The following is a 21,555-nucleotide window of genomic DNA, read 5'->3' as shown; positions in this document are numbered from 1 at the left end:
TCCCTCTTCCTCTTGTCCATTCCTCTTTCTGTACCTGGACAGCACTCCACATCAAACACTTTGCCACTCATCCCCAGAAATACGGGGCAATATTTACAGAGGTTTCTTTGTGCCTGATTTCTCATTTCATCATGAGTTCCTACTGCAACTACTGGGTACTTTTGTTATGCAGTCTACTTTTCAGCAAGCAGATTTCAGAAAAAGCAGAGAATCCAAATAATTTCAAAAAGAACAGCTGTTCACATCTGTAAGTGCATTGTTAGTCATGACAAAGTGCAGACATAAGTGTACAAAAAACTGCTAACGGAAGTGCACATGCATCATCTACAAAAGCTTTCAAACAATTCTGGAAGTTTTGCTGCATTTGTTCACAGGAAATAATGGACTTGGTAGTAAAGTTCACTTTAAAAATCCAATCTGACATTTCCTTTGCTTTTGTCTCTTCAAAGACATTTCTCCTTTTATTTTTTTTTTATCCAAAGCGGTAAACAAATGTTTTAAAGGCAGGGAGAAAACATCAAGTTTTCTGCCTTCTACCCAAAATCATCCAGTTTGTCTTTTATAAACTATTTTTGTTTGAAAAGTCACAGAACATGACATTTCAGATAAATCATGAAGAGAAAAAACAATCTTCTATATAATTTAAAGTCTTCTTACTCAGTATCCTCACCAAGTCTGAACCAATAAAGTGTAGGTAGATCGTAGTAAATAGAAGTTTCTGAATATACAAATAAGATTTAAGGTTTTCGCATTCCTAGTTTGCCTCACCAAAAGTGTATCAAATACAGTTCCAATACTGGAGAAACACATATATGTCTTCCTTCTCAGTCCAAATGGTCTCACTGACAGATGCAGAGCAATTTTTGCTCATGTTACAGTCACATTTTTTGGTGAGACAAGCACCACTATGAAGTTGTGTGCAACAAGTTTGAGCCAATTTCGTTTGTGAGCAATTTGTTCAATGAGACCCATAGTCTAGATGGTAATCCCTTTCTCACTGGAACTCAGACTGGAAAAATTGATCAGCTCTGCATGCTTCCATTTCTTTGTTCAGGAGGTGGTCTGCATCACTTGACTGGATAATCATCAAAGCTAAAGGACATTCTTTAATTAATTCAGTTCCAATCACAGCAATTTCTTCTATCATATCCTGCAAGATTTAGCTCACTAACAATGCAAAAGACAGCTGGGAAATGTAGCTTGCACTCTGACAAACACACCATATCCCAGTACCAAGCAATTAACTGGAGGAAGTTGATTTCTCCAACCATCAACTTCCAACACAAAAATGGGCCACAAAGACCATTCCCTGGAGGACCAGCACACCAGTTTTTACCTCCTTTTCTCAGGGAAAACTGAGACTAATTGCTGAGCCTCTGTGCTACACCTCATCAGTCCAGATGTATTTAGCTTTGTACCAATAGTTCAAGCAGAAGCCAACAGTGAAACTGGCTCCAAGTAAGTACACTCATCTGCAGGCAAGCTGCATCACTACTACTGACACCTGAGTGAGTGCCTACATCTCTGTTTTCCTGTGCTGAAGTCACAAGCCCCAGAAATAAATAAGCAAAGATGATTTATTCTCAGTTCTGCACTGGGACACATGGTCTTTGTTATGTCCACTCTTGCAGACAAAATGAGAACAGACAAAGCTTAATCCCATTAACTTGTCTCTCTTGGCAAGGAGAAAAGAATGAGGAGGCTCTCTCATGCCTTTAGCTTGTAGATTCTTCCATTAAAGCTATGGAAAGTAGTATTTTGAATGTGCATTTAAAAAGAGGGGAGCTTAAAGCAAAATGCATAGAAACAAAAAAACCCCAAACCCACAAAATCTTTCAGGCAGAAACATGAACCAGAATTTGGGATTGTCACTGGAGTCTTTTAAACTTCCCTGCCAGTCTGGCCCTTTATAGATAGTCTAAACAATATAATTCTTCACTTAAATACCAAGGCTTGATTCTTTTGTTTTGTCTTATTCTGAAAATAATTAAGTTCCTTTAATTTATTCACACACATCGCTCAGAGAAAATAAGATTTTTGTAATGCACTTTTCACAGCAAAAGATTTTTCTTAGAGTAAATTAGCTATTAAAGCAGAAGAAATCTACACAGCTCTGTGAATGTAGTAGAAACATAATTAAAATCAGGAAGAAATATGTTTTAAAATACATATGGTAGCGATACAGATCAAACCAAATGAACCCTTTAATTTGTATCTAGCTCTGTAGCCCAGGTGCTCTGACAGAAAGCCTGCTGAAGTCAAAGGGAGCCTTTTTACCAGGTTTATATCATTGAAATGAAACAATCACCAGCCAGGGACCTGCAGCAAACCTCATTATGGCCCCAGGAGATCTAAGGGCATTGAAGCTGCTGTAGAAGATGAAGAGCTGTCCCCACTCAAGTCAATTTAGTTTTGCCACTGATTTTACAAACCACCAGGTTTTCACTCTAGACTTCTGGTAACACTCACTGTGTCTTCTATGTTATGGAATAAAATCTAAACACATTTTAAAAGGGATTTCCTATGGAATGCCTGAAAGTCAGCACACATTACTTAACTAATGTGAACCAGTAGGTCTGCAAGAAGTAGGTATAACATCATTAGAAAATGACAACTTAAATCCTCTATTAGTCATATTTAGAGGTGTTAAGACCATAACCTGGATTTTTAAGTTCAGCCTAAATAAGGAATAGAAACCTTCATTCTAACTCAACTGCTATTATTACTCAGCAACTTTCCAGACAGCATGACCAGAAAGGTTACCAAAAAAGCAGCTGCCATTACTGCTAAGGATCAGCTATGATCCACTGCATAATTCTGAATGTAATCAGCATCCTGAAAACTGCAGGGCTCTCAAATACACAAATCATGAACCAGTGAACATCAGGAAAAGCACAGACACAATTGCTTCCTGGAAGATGTTATTGCCTTTATCCTGTTGGAGTTATGTACCTAAATCTCTTATCAGTAGATGAAAATGTTCCTTTAGTTTGTACTGAGCTAATACATGTCATCATTCTTTTGCTGAACACTGGTACATGCTGCAGCCTGAAATACTGACTTCCCACAGGAGAGAAAATCATTGATGCAAAGCCTGGTACTTCCCTTGTATCATTTACTTTTTTGAAATATCGACAGATATTTTTAAATAGGCCAGAAGAGGTTCAGCCCTTCCTTCCATCCAAATACTTCTTTCAAGATTTTCCATTCTATCCATTTGCCTACAACTTTAAGAGATTTAAATTCTAATTACAGAGGTTATAGAAGTGACTGAATTCCTTCAGGGATCACCACCTCCTTTCCAAAAGGAACATGCACACAAAGCTAGCCTCAGAGCATTTCAGCAAGTGCTTTGCCCAGTTCAGATGCTGAGGAAAAAGGCAGAGCAGTGTCTAACAGCACCACCTGGTGACTCCTGCCAGAATAAAGCTACCACATTTTTAGATACAGCTTAGTATGCTGTGCCATTAAACCTTTTATATTCAAAAATATTACTCCATGGTTTTGGCAGTTAATTCATGAAATAAAACTTAGGCATGAGTCCAAATGTTTACAGGACTGAAGCTGAATATATATGAATGAATCCTTTGTGCAAATATGGCAAAAAAAAAAAATCAAACATACTCAAGTAGTTCAAGCTGATTAAACAGCTACAATTTCATGTTGACTGCTTGATAACCGATCCATCGAAAAAAAATGTCATTCCTGTGGTTACAAGACCAGCAGATACCTTTGGTAAAACTACCTCCATATTACCTAAATGGCATGTATGGTTCTGTTGTAATGGGCATCTACCATACTATTACTGCACAGAATACAACATATATAACACAAGACAAGAACTATAATCTCTTTGAAAAATCTTCTTTTTCGTCACTTTTCATCAAAGATCATGTGTCAAAATATTTCATACTAACTTACAATATTCTGTTTTGGAAAAGCCACAATGCTGTCCCACAAAAGTCATAATAAAAGTGTATTATTTCCCTGTAAAAAGCTTCTCATCTCATATTCTCTTGGTAAGAGAATAGTGCCCCATGTCTTGCTCATGTTGTGTTACAGGAGCAAAATGAAGTTCAGCTGTGCAACCTGGTCCAAAAAAAAAATAAAAACGGGAACACAGAAGACCAAACTAAAATTTTGGAAGCAGAGTTTTTTCAAGATATTCAGGGTTTTTTTTGCCCACAACTTCTTTCTAGTTGTCCAGCAGGAAATAAACTTTAGATGCTTTTTCAAAATTTTTAGGTGAAAACTCCATTTTCCACTAAAACAAAATTGAAATAGTACTTCTGACCCACTATATAAATAACCTAGTTATTCAAGACCCTCGTAAAAAGTCAATTAAAAAGTCTTTAGAATTAAAGTTTGGCTTGCTAATGTGAAGGATTTTGTCATCAACAGCATAAGAAAAATTTCACATTTTGTAGGATGGTTCCTCTTTTCAATCTCAGCAATTTCAATTGGTTCTTTTAAGAAACTGGTGAGCATATTTTTCAGCACTAAAGCAAAGGCAGCAACTTACGGTTCAGGTGTGTAGAGGGGGTCTGAGCCGTGCCGTATGTACTGAGTGCAGTGAAAGACTCTGTATGCCAAGCCAGCTAAAAAGTCACGGGGAGACAGGTAACCAGCAACTGGTCTCACTGTGAAGCCAGACCTTTCTGAAGTGAAAAAGATAATAAAAGACACATTACATACATCACTGTATCACTTTCTGGTGATTCATCTGTTGTTAATTATTCTACCAGAATAATTAACAAGATTCTACAAAGAATCTTGACGACCACCTATCGTTTTCAATTATTACATTCAAGAAATATTTTGCATTGCTAGCATACATATAATGAAAGCAGCTTTAAGTATTTCAAAGTTGGTCTGAATGTCTTTGTCTAGAAAAAACTGCTAAGGTACCATAAGTGATGTTCACAATATTTTTATGTCCGGTACCAAATGGGAGAGAAGTTTCCATATTGGAAAATATGCAAAATATGTTTAAAAACTAACAGAACAGGATTTTAAAAATCTGTCCTTATTTTTACAGATAAAATACTGTTTGTGTCAAAAAAATACTGTTTTTTATAATTGAGGTCTCATTGAAATATTTAACAGCGTTCCTTTTTCAGATTAGTCCCAGAGTGAAACAATTTCAAACTAAGTGACTCCAAAAAATACATTTCTCTCAAAAATTAAATTCTTCATTCTTTCAAAGTCTTTACAGGACAATGTTGCAAGTTTTTCTGCAACAGGTATTACTACCTGCTGTATGTAGTCTGAAAATATATTTCTGAAAGGAGTGTGAGAGTTTGAATTTCTAGCTAGGGAGAAAAAATCTATACAATTTGGTATCATTCCTTAGAGACCGTAACACAGTACAAGAGAGACCCAGAAGGACACAATCAAACTAAAAGAATGATGAGTCAGCTATTAGTAAATGCAGGTTTCCACATACAAGAATTATGGATGAAGCACAGGCTGAGGAAATTAAGCTTGTCGCTACAAATTATGTATTTCCTTTAACTTGTCCATATATATTTGCTAATTATTCTCTTGCCAGCATATAAATTGGGTTTTTTTCAAACACCTAACTTTATAATATTTTAGTTCCTGAGTAACAAGTTTAAGAAACAAATATATGTATCTGAAGGGACGTTTGAGGAGAAATTAAACTCTTAAATTAACTCTTTGGTGGTTTTTCCTCTAGAGCTGAAGACAACAGCTCCATGTCTGCCACATTGTCCATGTGGAATACATTTCCATTACAAATGAAAAATAAGATTTTTTTTCAAACTTCAATATATAATACAATGATCCTTTAAAAAATAAACTTAAAGAGAAGGACCACATCACCTATGCTGTCCAACACATCTTTTTCAACATAAAAATGTAAGGACCAGCTTCATGAGGTCTCAAGTATTCAGGAAAGCCTCAATTCATCAGGATGCACAGCAGTGTGCCAAACCTGCTCTCCCCTTTAAATTCAGTTATCTTGGCATTTGACTCCCTCTTTTTCCTGCCTGGGTATCTGGGGGATTCTCAGTGCAGTTATCAGAAGTCCCCATCTGTGGCAATGAGAGAGCAGCACTAACTCAGCTTTTTGCTCTTCACTGTACTGAAGGATTTTCTCCCTGTACAAGATAACATCATGCTTTACATGTTCAGCTGATGCATTTCTCTCCATTTCATACCTGCAAATACCTATATAATCTGTCTTGACTCAAAAAACTCTCTGCCACAGAGAACACCAAAACCAGAATGATACTTCAGGCTAAACTCAAAGCCACTGACAATGCTGCAAGTCTTTTCACTCAATGTGCTTTGTGGTCCACACTAACCAAAAGAGTATTTTCATGGAACCATGTCTACTGATAAATCAAATATTAATTTTACCTTTAAGAAAAACAGAAACATCTTCCAATTGAGGTACATTATCTTCTCTGTATCCACAGTATTTGCTCAGCAGAGGGAAGTTTTTCAAATATTCACGACAAGCATGGGTGGGATAGAGTTTACTGAGTTCCCTAAATACCACCCCCCAAGTTTTAACTTCTTCAGCTGTATACTCCACTCTGGGAATGGGTTGACCACTATTGGAAAAAAAAAAGAATACAAAATACAACTGAATACAACTCTAGACAGATTGTAGATAGCAACATTTCCACAAAAAAGTAATATTTAAATAAAGTCAAATGAGACTATTAAAACTATTTGAACTATTTTTGACAGCTTGATGCTTCTTCCTTAGCATTATTTCTTGATATTATAATGTACATATTCTATTATTTCCTTAAGAACTGTGATTCTTACTGAGCAATCTCATTACTTCTTAATCTTTTCACATATCATAGTGGAAAGATGGATTTCTTATACACCATGCTCTTATACCAGACTGATATTTCTCCACTTACTGCCACTGGCACCTTTGCAAGTGGACGGATCAAGACCCTGATTCAGTCTAACATGTAGAGTGAGTAACACCTTCAGCAGACTGCATTCTCTATCCATTCTTTAAAATACATAATATTCACACAGCATCATATGCTGAGTGAAGATCAGGCAATTACATAGACGCTTAGAAATGTAAGGATCCAATTAAAAATTTATTGTTTAGACAGTTGCTTACATGTGCAGATATGTTTGGAATCCTGAATTCATGCAGGAATACATTATGAGAAAGCTCATCTCAGAGTCAGACCACAGCTGAGAGGAAACTAAGCCTTTAAATACATCTCTGCCTTAGTTTTAATTCTGCCCTGTTCCTCTGCCCCCTCCCACTTGCACAGGCATCGGAAAGCAGGAGCCTTCCAGGGTACCTGCAAATCTGTTTCTGACATCCAAGATTTGCCTTGAGTAGTTACAGTTAATTCAAAACTGACTGACAGTGTGAACACTGAGAAGAGCTGCCTCCAACTTGCATTGCCTGCAAGGAATTTCTCATGGCATGGTCATGGACCATCATCTCAGGTCATTAATTCCCCCTAGAAATGTTATAATCTTGCTCTGGATTTAAAATTCACAATCTAGAATACGTAATCTCTGCAATCTGCCTTCTCCTCAGGCATCTTCTTCTGCCACACTATAACAATATACAAATTGTCAAAGGGATTCACAGCATCCTCCTCTGCTCCATCAGTCCTTATCTCACACTCTCCTGCCACAGGGCTGGCAATGTGGGCACTCCCAGCCCAGTGCTGCAGCTTCCCCAGTACCACAGATACAGCTGAACAGGCATGTCAGGCACGGGCAACTCTGCTGCAGCAGGAGAACCACAGTGCTGGGCTTTTGCTGGTGGCTCTTGCTCAATTCATAATCCTGTCTCCACTGTACAAGGTAACAAGGAATAAGCCCTCATGTCACATTTGATTGCTGCTATGCAGTCCCTACATGCACAAGAGAGGATCATCTGCCCTACATTCATTGTGCTCGTCCCCTCATCTTTATTGAAAACTTACCATTTAATCCCCATGCCTTTCATGATATCAAAGGATTTTGATCCATGGCAGTTATCTGTCAGTCAAAGGCAACTTTGTATGAGGTGCTCGTACTTGATAGGGACTGCTGAATATCCAATACGTGCACCAGTTCCCTGCCAGCCACTTTTGCAGACATGACAAGAATTGCAACATGTTTAGTGAAGTATTTCTCATCTGCAGAAGCTGCGCTGGGTCTGCACCCATCCTGCAATGGGAGACAGTCCTTCAGGTCTACTATGTCTTCCTCCTTAACACTTTATCAGCCTTAAGCTGCCTGCAAGCTTATGGAAAACATAGCACAGCTATTCTGAATTGTACTGTACACAACAGATACAAGCAGGTTGCCACTCCATGCACTTGCAACTGCCAGAACACCCAGCCTCATCCCTTCTCCTCCACCATGGATGCTACCAATATGGGTCAGCACTGGCACATCACGGAGGAAGATATGTTTCACCAGTGGGAAAGCTCACATTTCTGTTTAGCCTGCCACTAGAAAGGCATAAACACAATCAAGGATCCGAAGCTGGTTCACTGCTCACTAAAAGGTTTATAACTTAGTTATTGTTTCAATTAATTCATTAGTACTGAAGTAAGGTTCACTGAACATTAATTCCTTAATAGGCTTTATGCCTAGGAGAGCTGATTTGATTTCCCGCTGATCATGACACTCCTTTCTTTATAGAGGATCAAGGCAGCCAGACTTGTGGGAGGATCTATGCCTTTTCCCCTCAGCTCTGCAAGCTTATTTCTTACCTTCTTATTTCAATGTGCAAGACCCACCTTGCACTCAAATATTTCAATTAATCATGGAAATGGCCAATCTACATAGCCAGTTTCCTTGTGGTTAAGACGACTCTACAAGCTAACCTAACCTGAATTTTTATTTCTCCTTACTAAAATAGGGTTTTTCCATTTTGCCATGGTCATGAGCTATCAACTCATGCTATTAATTCCCTGTTAAACATCATATGTTTCCTACAGATTTAATTTTCTCAACACTTTTCCAAACCCTAATCAGTCTCAAAGGACTAATTAGCAAGATAAATGCATTTCCACTCTCTTTAGGATAGAAGCTAAGTGAAGGGGGGAGGAATATGGTTTTTTATGGCCTTTTTGGTCCATTTATTTCATACAGCTGATCCTCACTCTCCTGTGCTGTGCTCTATTAACATGTCTTTTCAGCCAGCTAGCTCCAGCAAATATCTGCTCCTCCAAGTTCACTTGGTAACGTTTTTCTCTCTCTCTCTTCATTGCAGATACCATTTTATGTTCAAGCAAAGCAAAACATCTACCACTATAGAACAGTAACAATTCATAAAGGAAATGCTGATCTGGGATTTCCAACTCAACTTTTTATAGAACCAATTCCTTGCAGCCAAATATCTGGGGTTTTGTAAGGGAAAAAATGTGGGCTGTTTGTTTATTTACAATGAAAATGAAAACAGAAACACATCAAGCTCAGTAAGTGATTAGGAAGGTCACTTGCCTGAAAGACACAGAGATGTTTATCCCTAAGGAGAGCAGCCCTTGTAAAAGAGCTGTTTCTTTTGTAGAAATAAGTAAATAGTCATTAGAGAACAGAAGAGTGGTGATGAGACTGTGATGTAGTGTCAAGACACCTATAGTAACTCTCAGCTCCACAGCGTGGGTAGCAGAAACAGCCCAGCTATAGCAGCTTTCCCTGAGCTGATTTTCCTTTCCTCAGCATGGCCTGGGCTGTGCTGCAGCAGGCTGCTGTGGCTGTCTCCCTGGGCTGTCTCTCCATGGATACCCAGAGGCAGACTGACTGTACAAACCAACAGATACAGCACATCCCTGGGGGTAAGGATAACCAGTGCAGAAGACCTGAAGTATGAATTAGATTTTTGACACATGTTAGGTAACTGCCCTAAGCACGAGTCTCTCAGTTTTTCTGGTTCCTGGCTAAGATTATTTGAAGCCTCTTATTTTCTTCCTGCTTATAATAATAGGACAAATTTGAAATCTTTTAAAGGTTTGAAAAGATAAGTGGAATGAAGGAGTACATCTAAGCAGTTTTGCTGAAGTACAATATCTCAAATAACTTCTGGTTAGGATTGCGTAGTTTTGGTAATGCGCCAGCGAAAATGTTCTTAAGTCTTCAAAATCTCTAAAGAAGGAAAAGGTTTTCCTTTATTTATTTTGTTTTGTAGAAATATGCGGAATTACTTTATGTTATTTTGCAAAAAGGTATTTCTCTTCTTGTTTCAGGATGGAAAAATAAGCCACACTTTGAAGCAAAAAGCCAACTACTGCTTAGCAAGCCAGCAAATCACCTTTCCAGCACTTCGGCAGCTGAGAGGGAGAAGGAAGATCTTAGCAGCAAGTTAGCAGCTGTGAAATGCATGGCACTACTGTAACCATCATGGATAAATGGAGAACCGTCCCACTTACTGAAAGAGCCTAAGAGCATTCACAGCCTGCCCTCATCCACAGGTATCCACTTGACATTTCACACTGCAGTAAATGCTAGGCAAGAGACACTAACTTTCCTGCAAGCATTAGACTAAAAGAAAGATAAGAAATCAATCAGCTATAAGCAAACATTCTAACAAAAAAGCCATCTCAATTTACATTTGAAAGATGGCTCAACTCAGGCTTACCTGGGCAGCCAAGAGAGCTTCTCTACCAACAAACAACTGCCCCAGCAGGCAGCAGCTCAGTGTGCTGGATGGATGTCAGCTAAACAAATATCACTGTGGGCAGAAAGAAAGGGGAAAGAACACTAGCACCTACACAGTGTAAGACTGGTAACAGCTTAATGACTGGCATGGGACAAAAGTAAAGGAAAAATATATACAGAATTATATGGTCGCAAAGCAGAGTTAATCCTTCTGTCCCCCTGGCCTTCTCCAGGCTGTATAGTAGTCTTACATTGAAAAAACTTCAAAAATTCACTTTTGACTTGATTCCTGACAGGGTATGCGTCCCAAAGTGGAAAAAAAGTTTGCACATTTCATATTCTTAAACCACGTAGGTAGAAATCTCAAAGGAGAAAAAATGAAAAACCTGAAGAAGTCTAGAGAAGAAAATGGAAAAGAACATGAAATTAAGATGTTCTTTCCCTTGAGAATGAGGGCTTAAACCTGTTTCAAATAAAACTTAGAGTAGGATTAGAACTAGTTGAGTGCTTCTGTGACAAGAAAATTGCAACACAATAGGTATTTGTAGGTAGAACAGCAAGTTTCCTAACTTCCAGGAACTGTAGTAAATTGAAAATAGTGATTTGAAATGAGGAAAAAAATCAGAATGAGAAAACACTTGCAGTGTACTTGTGCACAGCCACAGTTAGCTTCTCTAACTACATAGAAATACACACTGACTAAATTCTGGGAAATTTAGAGCTGTATTGGCAAAATTGATAAATGGCATTTTGCAGCATCCAGTAGAACCATAGAATCATACAATTATGAAGGCTGAAAAAGACCACTAAGATTACCAAGTCCAACTGTTAACCCAGCAGTGCTATGTTTACCACTAAACCTTGTTCCAAAGTGCTACAACCAAATATCTTTTGAACACTTCCAGGGGTGGTGATCTCACCACTTTCTTGGGCAGCCTATGCCAATGCCTGACCACCTTTCAATTAAAAAAATTCCTAATATCAAGTCTAAACCATTGTGCAGCTTTATGCCATTTCCTCTCATCCTATCACTTGTTATGTGGGAGAAGAGGCCAACTCCCACCTCCCACAGCCTCCTTGCAGGCAGCTGTAGAGAGTGATAAGGTCTCCCCTGAGCCCCCTCTCCAGGCTAAACAACCCCAGCTTCCTCAGCCACTCCTCATCACTTGAGTTCCAGCCCCTTCACCATCTTGTTGCCATTCTCTGGACATGCTCCAGCACCTCAATGTCCTTTTCACAGGGAGGGGCCCAAAACTGGACACAGGACTCGAGGTGTGGCCTCACTGGTGCCGAGTACATGGGAGAATCACTGCTCTGCTCCTGCTGGCCACACCATTTCTCATAAAGGCCAGGATGCCATTGGCCTTCTTGGCCACCTGGGTAGACTGCTGGCTCATGGTCAGGTGCTGCTGGCCAGCCCCTCCAGATCCTTTTCCACTGAACAGCTTTCCAGCTAATTTTCCCCCAGCCTGCAGCACTAATGGTTCTTGAGACCCAAATGCAGGACCTGGCACCTGGTTTGTTGAACCTCATTCAATTGGACTCAGCCCATTATACTACATGCATCAAAAGAAAATAATTTCGGGGTTTAGTGAGCTCTTCCAACTATGTAGGGATGCTAAATATGTGTGATTCAGCAGTGCATCAGTTTGTCAGTAAGACATGCAAATATCTGTAAAATATTTCCCAAAGTTTAAACAGCTGTGAATGAAATGCTAAAGGAGAGAGTGCTTGCCTTACAAATGCTTTACTTGCCTATAGCTATATCAAAAATGTAACAGGATTCCAACCATCAGGTTTGTAATTTATAGCCTACACTAAACTAGTCAAAGTTTAAAGGATGACTTTGTCTACTGTTAAACTTCATCCTACAGAATTAAGTAGAGCATGAATTCTAACTAGTCAGCAGCACAGGGAAGAATTATGCCAGTACTTACTATTTATAGCTCATGGCAACGTCCACAAAGTACTTTCTTCTCTGTCGATAGACATTGTCTTTAAATCCCTTAAGCAAGGAAGAAGAGAGCAATTTACAGTAAAGACATAAAATTTGCTGTAAGAATTATAAAGTAAATCATTAAAGTGTTTATTTAGTACTTAGTTGCATTGTATTTTGATTAACACTGTCTACTCAACTGCAAGAGAAAGTAAGGATTTCTTTTCTTTTTTTTTCTTACCCAGAGCTCCAAAACAGTTCTTTCAAGAGAGTATTGTGCATAGCTACAGTCATTCACCCAAGATGTTGAAAAGGGAAACTTTCTTCCTATCATTTTATCTCACTTTCCTAGATATGAACAGAGATCTATACACAGGTACACAGCACAGTAATCTACCTATTCTTAATACATCTCTCCTCACTAGAATCAAGCATCTAAAGATCATGTGCAACTCATTTCGAAGATTCTTATTTCAGCAGTTGCCATCTTAACCAACACATTAGGAACTGATCATCAGCCTCCAGCACCAGTCTGAGTTACAAAGGAAGGGCTCTACCTCGTGGGCTACAGTAGGCTCACACCTTTTCCCTACTAAGAGCAAAAGAGCTTTATAATACATACATGCTGCCCAGTTACAGTTGTTTAAAATATTCAAAATTAGAACAAGATCTCTTCTATACCTATAAAATATAATGGCACTTCAAGTTTGGACTACAAGAAGAGTAAACTATTTTCAAAGTATAACTGCCAACCTCTTGAAGGTAAAAAAGGATAAAGAGTTATCCAAGTTACCTAGTTAGTAGGCCAGAAAGTGCATTTAAATTTCCCCCAGTCAAAGCTGAAAATTAAAATGTCTCTTTTCCTTACTGCTCACATAGACAAATGCAAAACACTGAAACAAATGAAAAGATAACATTACTTGATTTTAAATATTTGTATGAGCTTCCATAAAAATCAGAAGATATTTTACTGCCCCATAACCAAAGCTGTGGCGCTGGGGCAGAGTATGGGAGGATTTCACAAGATCACAGAAAGCCTTCAAACCTCCACTCCTACACAGAAAAGCCTCTTTGACTGGCAAAAATTTGCTGTAATCTGGGGGAGCCTCCTTGTCTCCTTAATACTTTTTGAGGTAAATGTTGATTTACTCAACTGAAGACCATTCAAGAGACCTGGAAAATTATGGAAGAGAGCACAGGGGATTTAAAAGCCTGTTAAGTGTAACGAAAGTGAGACTGAAATCATTAGCCATTATGGAGTGGGTTAAGGCTAAGATGCTGAAGTGGTGCTATCCTTACAGGTTCTATAACAGGATAAGTTTCTTTGGTCCTCTGGCACATACATGCCACTGCTAAGGAACAGGGCAGGCACCTGGAGTGGCCTTTCAAAGGCCAGTCACAGATTCAAGAGTTCTTACCCCATTTCTAACATCTAGCATGCTGCATAGGCTAACAAATGGTGTGTAAATTGTGTTTGTAAGAGTCCTCCCAAGTGTAAAATACATATTCATATAATGCAAATGTCTTTTTTTGTTTTCTGTGAAACTGAAGGCAAATTTTTAGCAGAGCACTCAAGTATTTAATGAAGGTACCAGCTCAGAACATAAAACAGCATCTAATGGCCTGTCACAGCCATAAACTCAAAGTGGAATGAGCTGTCTCTACAACCTCTGTTTGAACCAAATTATGGTTAATGGTTGAAGATAATCAACAGGCCTTTCCTTTCAGAGAAAATGTGAATTAAATCCTAGTTTGTCATCAAGAAGTACGTGGCAGAAACCAGGATTCAGGAAGGTGCTCCCTGACTATGGGCCCTCAGTACGGGAAGGAGTCCCACATGACAGAGGAGGCTGAGAACCAAGCAAGGTGAAGATGATGATGAGTGTGGCTGGGATGTGGGCAGGTGACACCAGAGACAGTGGGGCTGTCATGGAGCTTTGTGAGGGTGTCCATTTGGCTTTTGTGCACAGGGGTGGGAATCCATGCCTGAGCACCCCCACCCCACCACAAAATGTGTGCAACAAAAAACAAAGGAAACTACCAACTGCAGCTAGAGTTTAATCTGATTCTATCCCAAGACAGTCTTATGGTCAAGATATCTTAAATCACTGCCTACTTCCTTTCAGCTGAAAATACTAGTCTATTTTAGGAATTAATGTAACTATCTACCACCATTAACTCTCAGTCATGTCATTCAGAGGTAGAGACTTGGATTTATGAAAAGGGAAAATATTTTAACATAAATGCTTGCAGTTAATTGTGATCTAAAGACTCAGAGGTCAAGCATTTATAACCATTAGCCAAAAGAAATAAAATAATAACAACCCCCTTCTTCTGTCTTTTGCATTGAGAATTTGACCCTACTACAGATGCAGCTTGTGTATGCAGGCTTGTCTCCTGCCACCAAAGTCAGAAAACAATGAGAGACACCTTCCTGTCTACTGCATTCATCAAAAACAGAAACATGTTTCTCTGTTTCATCTTGTAATTACCTCCTGAGTGCCAAATAATTCCTTCATAACTATTTCTTCTCTGAGACCTACTGACAATAGCAATTCTTACCCAAGAGCTGCTTCTGGCAGAACTGAAGGTCATATTCACCTAAAGTCTGAAACCTAATCCAACAAATTGTCTACAGGTCAATTTTATGTTACACTTACGGGGTGATCAGCATCCAGCTCAGATCCATACATCAAAACTCTCTGAGAGCATTTGTCTAACTCAGAGATCTTCCTGGGGAACCAAGGGACACAATCAAGATCTGTAGGAGACAGAATGCAAATTGAATGTACTGGTAGGTGTAAGATCATGGAGATAGCTGTGAAAAACATCTGTCAGTGTCTAAACCAAGTGATACAAAAACAGCCTTGCCTTCTTCATCAGTCCAGATGTTTTCTGGTGGATTGAGAGATACTATATTAGTTTGAAACTTGAGCAACTGGATTAGTTCATTAAATTCTTTCTTACTGCAGTCACAGTCCACAAAAATTTCCACCTCTGAATTCCTTCTCTTTGATTTTCGTGATTCAATATGAACCATACTCACATGTTTTTCCTGTGGAAAAATGAAATAACAGATGAAATACAGACATACCTAGAAAAGAAATGCTAGAAGAGCAGTATTGGTAACACATTCCTCATGAAAGTTTTTCCAGTTATTAAAGGTTTTTTATTGAAAATACTCCCTTTTTCTATTTACAAGATTAATTAGTGACACATACTAAATACTGATGATCAAAAAAATCTTACATGGAAAGTAAAAACAAAATTGTTATTTTTAATATACAAAGCCAAGTAATGATTTCATATCTAACAAAACAATCTCTTACAGAGGACAGCATGATTTTTTTTTTATTTAATGAAATTTTATATTTATCTTTGCAATAAATATTAAATTCTAATGCAATCTTAGTTGGCAATTTGCATAATAATGTTAATTTAAATATAATTGAGTGTGCTTCTTTAAAGAGATGTTATTAAACATAGTACTTTACATACCTTACTATGTGAGGAAGAAAATATTTTTATGAGAATAAGCGTGTATCAATCTTCACCTATCTGCTGTGCAATTATCAATAATATGAAGTGTTAACAGCAATAGAATTAAAATTGAACTCAATTTATTCTCCATTGCAATGTCCTCATCAAACAGAAATCATGCAACAAACATCACAGTGTAAATACTTCTAGCATGAAAATTTTCCTATGGGGTCTCTCTCCCACCACAACTACTGGTCTGCCAAGGGTATCATACAAAGACAGATAACTATGACATCCTGTGTCTGACCTGGTCTAGTGTCACTGCCTTGCTCCAGGACAGGAGGTTGGATTAGATGGCTGATCTCAACACAATTGACCTCCTACAGACTGCAATTTTTCCCTTTTCTTACTAGAGAGAAACTGTCTGTTACTATTCACGACTGTTCTTGCCCTTACTCAGTGAAGCCATAAAAAATTTGTTGACTTCCAAATGGGAAGAAATTCATCTCTGTATTTCCACTTGCCCACTTTATTTTACATAAATGCCCACTTCAGGTGGAGGTCTCCTCTGGTAGAGCCAACCAGCAATGTCTGTTTTTACACCTCTGGATATACAGACACAGTTCTTTCACTGGCATGCTCTGCAACTGTATAGACAGTGCAGCAACCCAATCATACAGCAAATTCAGTTTTGTCTTCCCTAGGTTAAGTTGAGAACAAAACCATGCACTCCTCCCTGCAGTACTCAAATCGTTAAGTGGCTACACGGATGGGGGTGGATATCCCTGTCAGATCTTCCAGACACATTTTAAGAGACCAAAGTGATTTCTATGCATTTTCCCAAGAAGGGGTAGCAGATGTTTAAATCCAGAATTTCAGGTATAACCAGCATTTTATATATATTATATATATACCAGCATTTCTGGCAGGGCTGCAGTTAGACACTTAACCCTTGGAGAACAACTGCATTGAAAAGACAGCTCCTACTACAACTACAAGTTCACTCACTTAGGTTTCCCCTCTTTTTCTCAAAAACTCTGCCTCCTGGCAGACTCACTCCTGTGGGTCTAATTCATCTCTTTTTCTTGGCTGGAGAATCTATATGTCTAATCTACTCCAGCCTTGGGAATCTGTTCCCAGAGCCAGATACTATGAGTGAGGACTAGTAATGCCCAGTGATCCCACACTTATATCCCTCTGAAGGCTTGGCCTGAGGAGGCAGGCTCCAAGCCACCTCCTAATTTTCTCTTCACTGCACAGACTGAACAATCTAAGACTTTTATCATGCTGCTTTAATGGTCCTCAGACACACCTCCAAGCATTCTGATCAGGAGTCTGACTGACAAATTCTGATTGTATGGGGATCTGTGTGGGAACCTCACAATTTACATTCCTGTTAGATGTATAAAACCCTGACCCTGCAAACACTTAATGGTGGCTCTAATTTCAAAACCAAGCAAGGCTGCCATCAGCATCACCTGATTGTATCTAACTAAGATTCCAAACTGCTCTCTGAAAGTGCCTACTTTCATTGTGGCCTGCACAGACATCTTCAAATCTAATTTACAATGTTCAGAAACCTAAAGTGAATCATTTGAACATCAGTGTCACTGTCAAACTTTATTCCAGAAAACCCTTTACAAGCCCAAAATGCTTTGTTCAATGGTCCATAAAATTTAAAGTTACTTTTATTCAGTTCTGCAGAGCGAGTGTAACTGCACTCTATTCCTCCTGCCACGGTCCATTAGATCAATACAACAAAGAGCCTGACCTCAGTAGCCATTCTCAGTCCAGCCAGCATAAATGATTTGTAAGCATTACCTGGAAGAGTCTGAGAGCTTTCACCAATCCACCAACTTCATTCTTCAAGGAAAACACCACAGCTGTCTTTCCACCTTCAGAAGCAGATTCACTTTTCCCATTTCCCTTATTCCCTTTCTTCTCCTCATTTTTCCCAGAATTCGATCTGTTTAGCTACAAACAGATAAAAGATATGATCATCTCATATGAAAACAGGCATTTCCCACAAGAGAAATTCTTGTTTGAAAATAGCTGAACAGAACCTTTCCTGGGTTAATCTGAAAGAAAAGGTTGTGTGTTTACTTGAAACCAAAATCACAGGCAAAAGGCAAAAGGCTAGAGATGACTGTGTAAGAGGTCAGTCCATACAAAAAAAAAAAAAAAAAAAAAAAAAAAAAAAAAAAAAAAAAAAAAAGCCTAAGGAAAAGCATAAATGCAATACAAATATGATGGCATTTTTTGGGCTATGCTATCATTAGAAGAAAATATTAAGCAAATGGAGATAGTCTAAATTACTGGTAAAGCCTACAGATCTGTTATTGTAACCTGAATACTGCTGCAAAATCACAGGGATGCTATTCTAACCTGTACCAGTCAATTTATGAAGATGTGCACTGGTCTGTATTTTTGTATTAACCATTATTACATTTAAAGCCAAAACTCTGTTGCAGTACAATAAATGTTATCATGTAATACAATTCTTCCTGAGAAAACAAAACCTCTGTTGATTATACAAACAAGATCAGAAAGACTGTAACACAGAACATCAAGTTGAAAGGGACCTCAAGGATCATCTGGTCCAACTTTTCTTGGCAAAAGCATGGTCTAGACAAGATGACCCAGCACCCTGCCCAGCTGAATCTTTAAATTGTCCAGTGTAGGAGAATCCACTGCTTCTCTCAGGAGATTATTCCAATGGATGATTGCTCTCGTGAAAAACTTTACATCTTACAGAAGAAGAGTTAGCTGAGGAACTCAAAAAAATACAGAAAATTACACTATACTTGGGCACTCTTGAGTTCAAGACTGCTTTAAATAAAAATTCAGTCAGTATTTTCAAAAAAATATATAATTTGATCAGCTTAAATCTTGTTGTGATGCCAACAATACAGCCTTTATAGACAATTTTATAGCATTGACCATGATTTTCAAAAAGCAGACTGCATTTTCTGCTACCTACGCAGTTACTCCTGGAGAAATTAGGTCTTCAGTGAGATGCTAACTGCTTTGTTACAATCCACAAAAATATGAAAACAGACATTCAAAAACATATACTATTTCAATGTTTCAAATAGTTTGTCTTTCAGTAATTTCTAAAGCAGCTTACAGAAAATAACCTGAAAATGCAGCTTTTTAAACAGATCTTCTATTACTCTTTAAATGGTTCAGGTGGAACCAGTCATGTTTAAACTAGGTATGGGACATGCTAAGAAGCCTCTGTGGTCTTTTCTCGTAATTTATTAGAATACAAAGAAACAGTCTGGAAAACCAATGTCTTTGCAGAAGGATATTTTAATGGTTTCACACGTTTATTTTTTAGCAATTGAGCTTATATGATTCTGCTCCCACCTGATATGATAGGAGGTTAGTCCCAGGATAGTTTACAGGGAAGGTCACTTTTGTTTTAACTTCAGTAATATCTGGGATTTGGCAAAGTCCTTTTCACATCCATCAAGCACACAACCTCCACATGAAGTGACAAAGGTGCTGCTTTTACAGCATCTGTGAAAATTCTTATGTGCTGCTTTCTAGAAGCTTTGTGCACATGACTGTGGAGTCAACAGAGCATCTGAGAATCTCAATACTGTCAGTTCCTCTGGAAAACAAGGGCACTCAGCACTTTCCAAGCCTGTCACAGGTTCCTTAACACTCTGAAGAGAGTATTACCCAAAGTATTTATTAGGCACATTCATTAGTGCACTTCATACTTAGACAACGACTAACGGACCAACTTTCCTAATGCAAATTGATTATCTGGAGCAAGTACAAGTCATCAGGAAAAGGAGTCGTTTACAGCAGAACTCCGTGAAGAAAGAAACTCGTGTTTTGTCACACACACACTGTTAGCTCACAGAAGTTTATCCCCTGCTTGCAGCACCTGTTGCTCGCGTGTCGCCCGGCAGAGAGCCATTGCTGCCGTGTCCGTGACACGGCGGTGCCCGCGGCAGAGCCGGCCCGGAGCGGCAAACCCGCCGGCACCAACGCGGAGGGTGCGCGGCATCCGTGTGCTGCCAAAAAACGCCTTTTAGATCGTGCTGTGAGGCTTACCAGCGCCCTGAAAAGGCAGCCTGTGCTGAACTAACTGAACTGACCCAAGGACTTCCAAAATCCAAGCATTTAATGCCATCTGAGCCGGACCCGATGCTTTTCTATTATCTCAGCAGCAATACAGTTCGTTTCCGCAGTAAGGCTTAAACTGCTAATGAAACTTTTTCTGTTATTTATGACGCTTTTAAGGCGGCGTTCCGAACGGGGACCGATTTGACAGTAAAGTCAGTTTCACCGGCCCCTGCAGCTGCTTAGACACCGCGAAGCGAGGAGCGAGAGGGGGACGCAGGCTGGCCGGCCCCGAGCCCGGCGGAACCCGACCCCCCGGGCCCGGCACTTACGGTGAGGCTGCCGGCGGCGGGGCGCTCCTCCGGCAGGGCCGAGTCCAGCGAGAAGCCCCGGCGGGCCCAGTACTTGCTGGAGAACATCATCATGGCGGGCTGCATGGGGCCTGCGGCGGGCGGGGGGCAGCGCCGCGCTCTGCCGCCTCGCCGCGCCCGCTGCCTTTATACGCCCCTGCCGGGCTGATGGAAGCACGATTAGGGCGCACCGTCTCCGGGTGACGAGAGCCGCCGGCGGGCGGACGCTCACGGTCCCCACTCGCCTCAGCAGCCGGGGCGGGACAGCGCAGCACGGGGAGCGACCCCGCCGCTGTCCCACCCGCCCCGGGGCTGCTCCTCCGCCCTCCCCTCACACCTGCACCTGCCGCGGCCGCTCCGCTGCGGAGCCGGCTGAGCTGCACGGCCGGCCCGGTGCACGGCCCCGGGAGCGACGGGCTCGAGAGTGTGGGGACAGAGAACTGCAGGAGCTGAGCTTCAGCACCGGGGAGTTGTGCAGATAGCGAGAAAAGAAATGCTTTGCTGGAGAAATTCATCTCCCTCCGTTTAAGTGAGCAGAAGGCAACTGCTGAAACCATAACTTGGCTGCAGGGTTAAAGGAACTCCGTCTCCCAAATTTTCTCGAGAAATTTAGGATTTCTAACTTCTCTTTCATAGTAACTTCATTTTGTGACCTGCCACCATCACTAGCCATCCCACCTTCTCCTCACTTCTTTCGTCTTCCAAAACTTCTCCACGAGATTCTTTGAATACATAGGTTCCCTTACAGCGTGTAGCACTGAACAGCACATCTGAATCAGAGCACTATGCCAGTGTCCTTCAAATACATACTCACTTTTCTCTGTTCCAACACACCAGACACGGGAAACTTACTAGTTCCCTTTGAAAAACAGCATTGGTAACTTGCCCTGAGCCTCCCAAAAGAGGGGCAAACTAGCTGAATGCAACAGGTGGCTGCACATGGCCTTAACTTGGTATAGATCACACAGATCGAGAAAAAATGTTGAAATCAAATCGACTGAAGGTGGGACATTGAGCAAGGAGCTGCACAAGGCAGCAGCAGAAAGTCTCCCTGACAGGACTAAGCTCACGTCACATCTAACTCAGCTGCAGACTGCCTCC

General features: G+C 40.0%; 1 protein-coding gene across 2 annotated transcripts in view; it reads right to left on the bottom strand.

The window, feature by feature from the left end:
* The window catches only part of TPH2 (tryptophan hydroxylase 2), a 54,301-nt gene that overhangs the window by 28,973 nt on the left and 3,773 nt on the right, over positions 1–21,555 (bottom strand). The window contains exons 1-7 of one of the 2 annotated variants that reach the window (XM_079304983.1): positions 20,437–20,741; positions 17,849–18,001; positions 15,419–15,602; positions 15,208–15,308; positions 12,549–12,616; positions 6,385–6,581; positions 4,523–4,658 (exon numbers count right to left, since the gene is read on the bottom strand). In XM_079304983.1, coding sequence (XP_079161109.1) covers positions 4,523–4,658; positions 6,385–6,581; positions 12,549–12,616; positions 15,208–15,308; positions 15,419–15,602; positions 17,849–18,001; positions 20,437–20,541 — 944 coding nt within the window. In that variant the 5' untranslated portion in view covers positions 20,542–20,741. Of the gene's footprint in view, positions 1–4,522; positions 4,659–6,384; positions 6,582–12,548; positions 12,617–15,207; positions 15,309–15,418; positions 15,603–17,848; positions 18,002–20,436; positions 20,742–21,555 lie in introns of those variants that run through there. The other variant, XM_079304984.1, reaches the window with a different exon arrangement.

Source organism: Erithacus rubecula (assembly GCF_903797595.1).
Source record: "Erithacus rubecula genome assembly, chromosome: 4".
NCBI lineage: Eukaryota > Metazoa > Chordata > Aves > Passeriformes > Muscicapidae > Erithacus > Erithacus rubecula.
The sequence above is the reverse complement of the archived record's forward strand: the minus strand, read 5'-3'. Positions and strand labels throughout refer to the sequence as shown.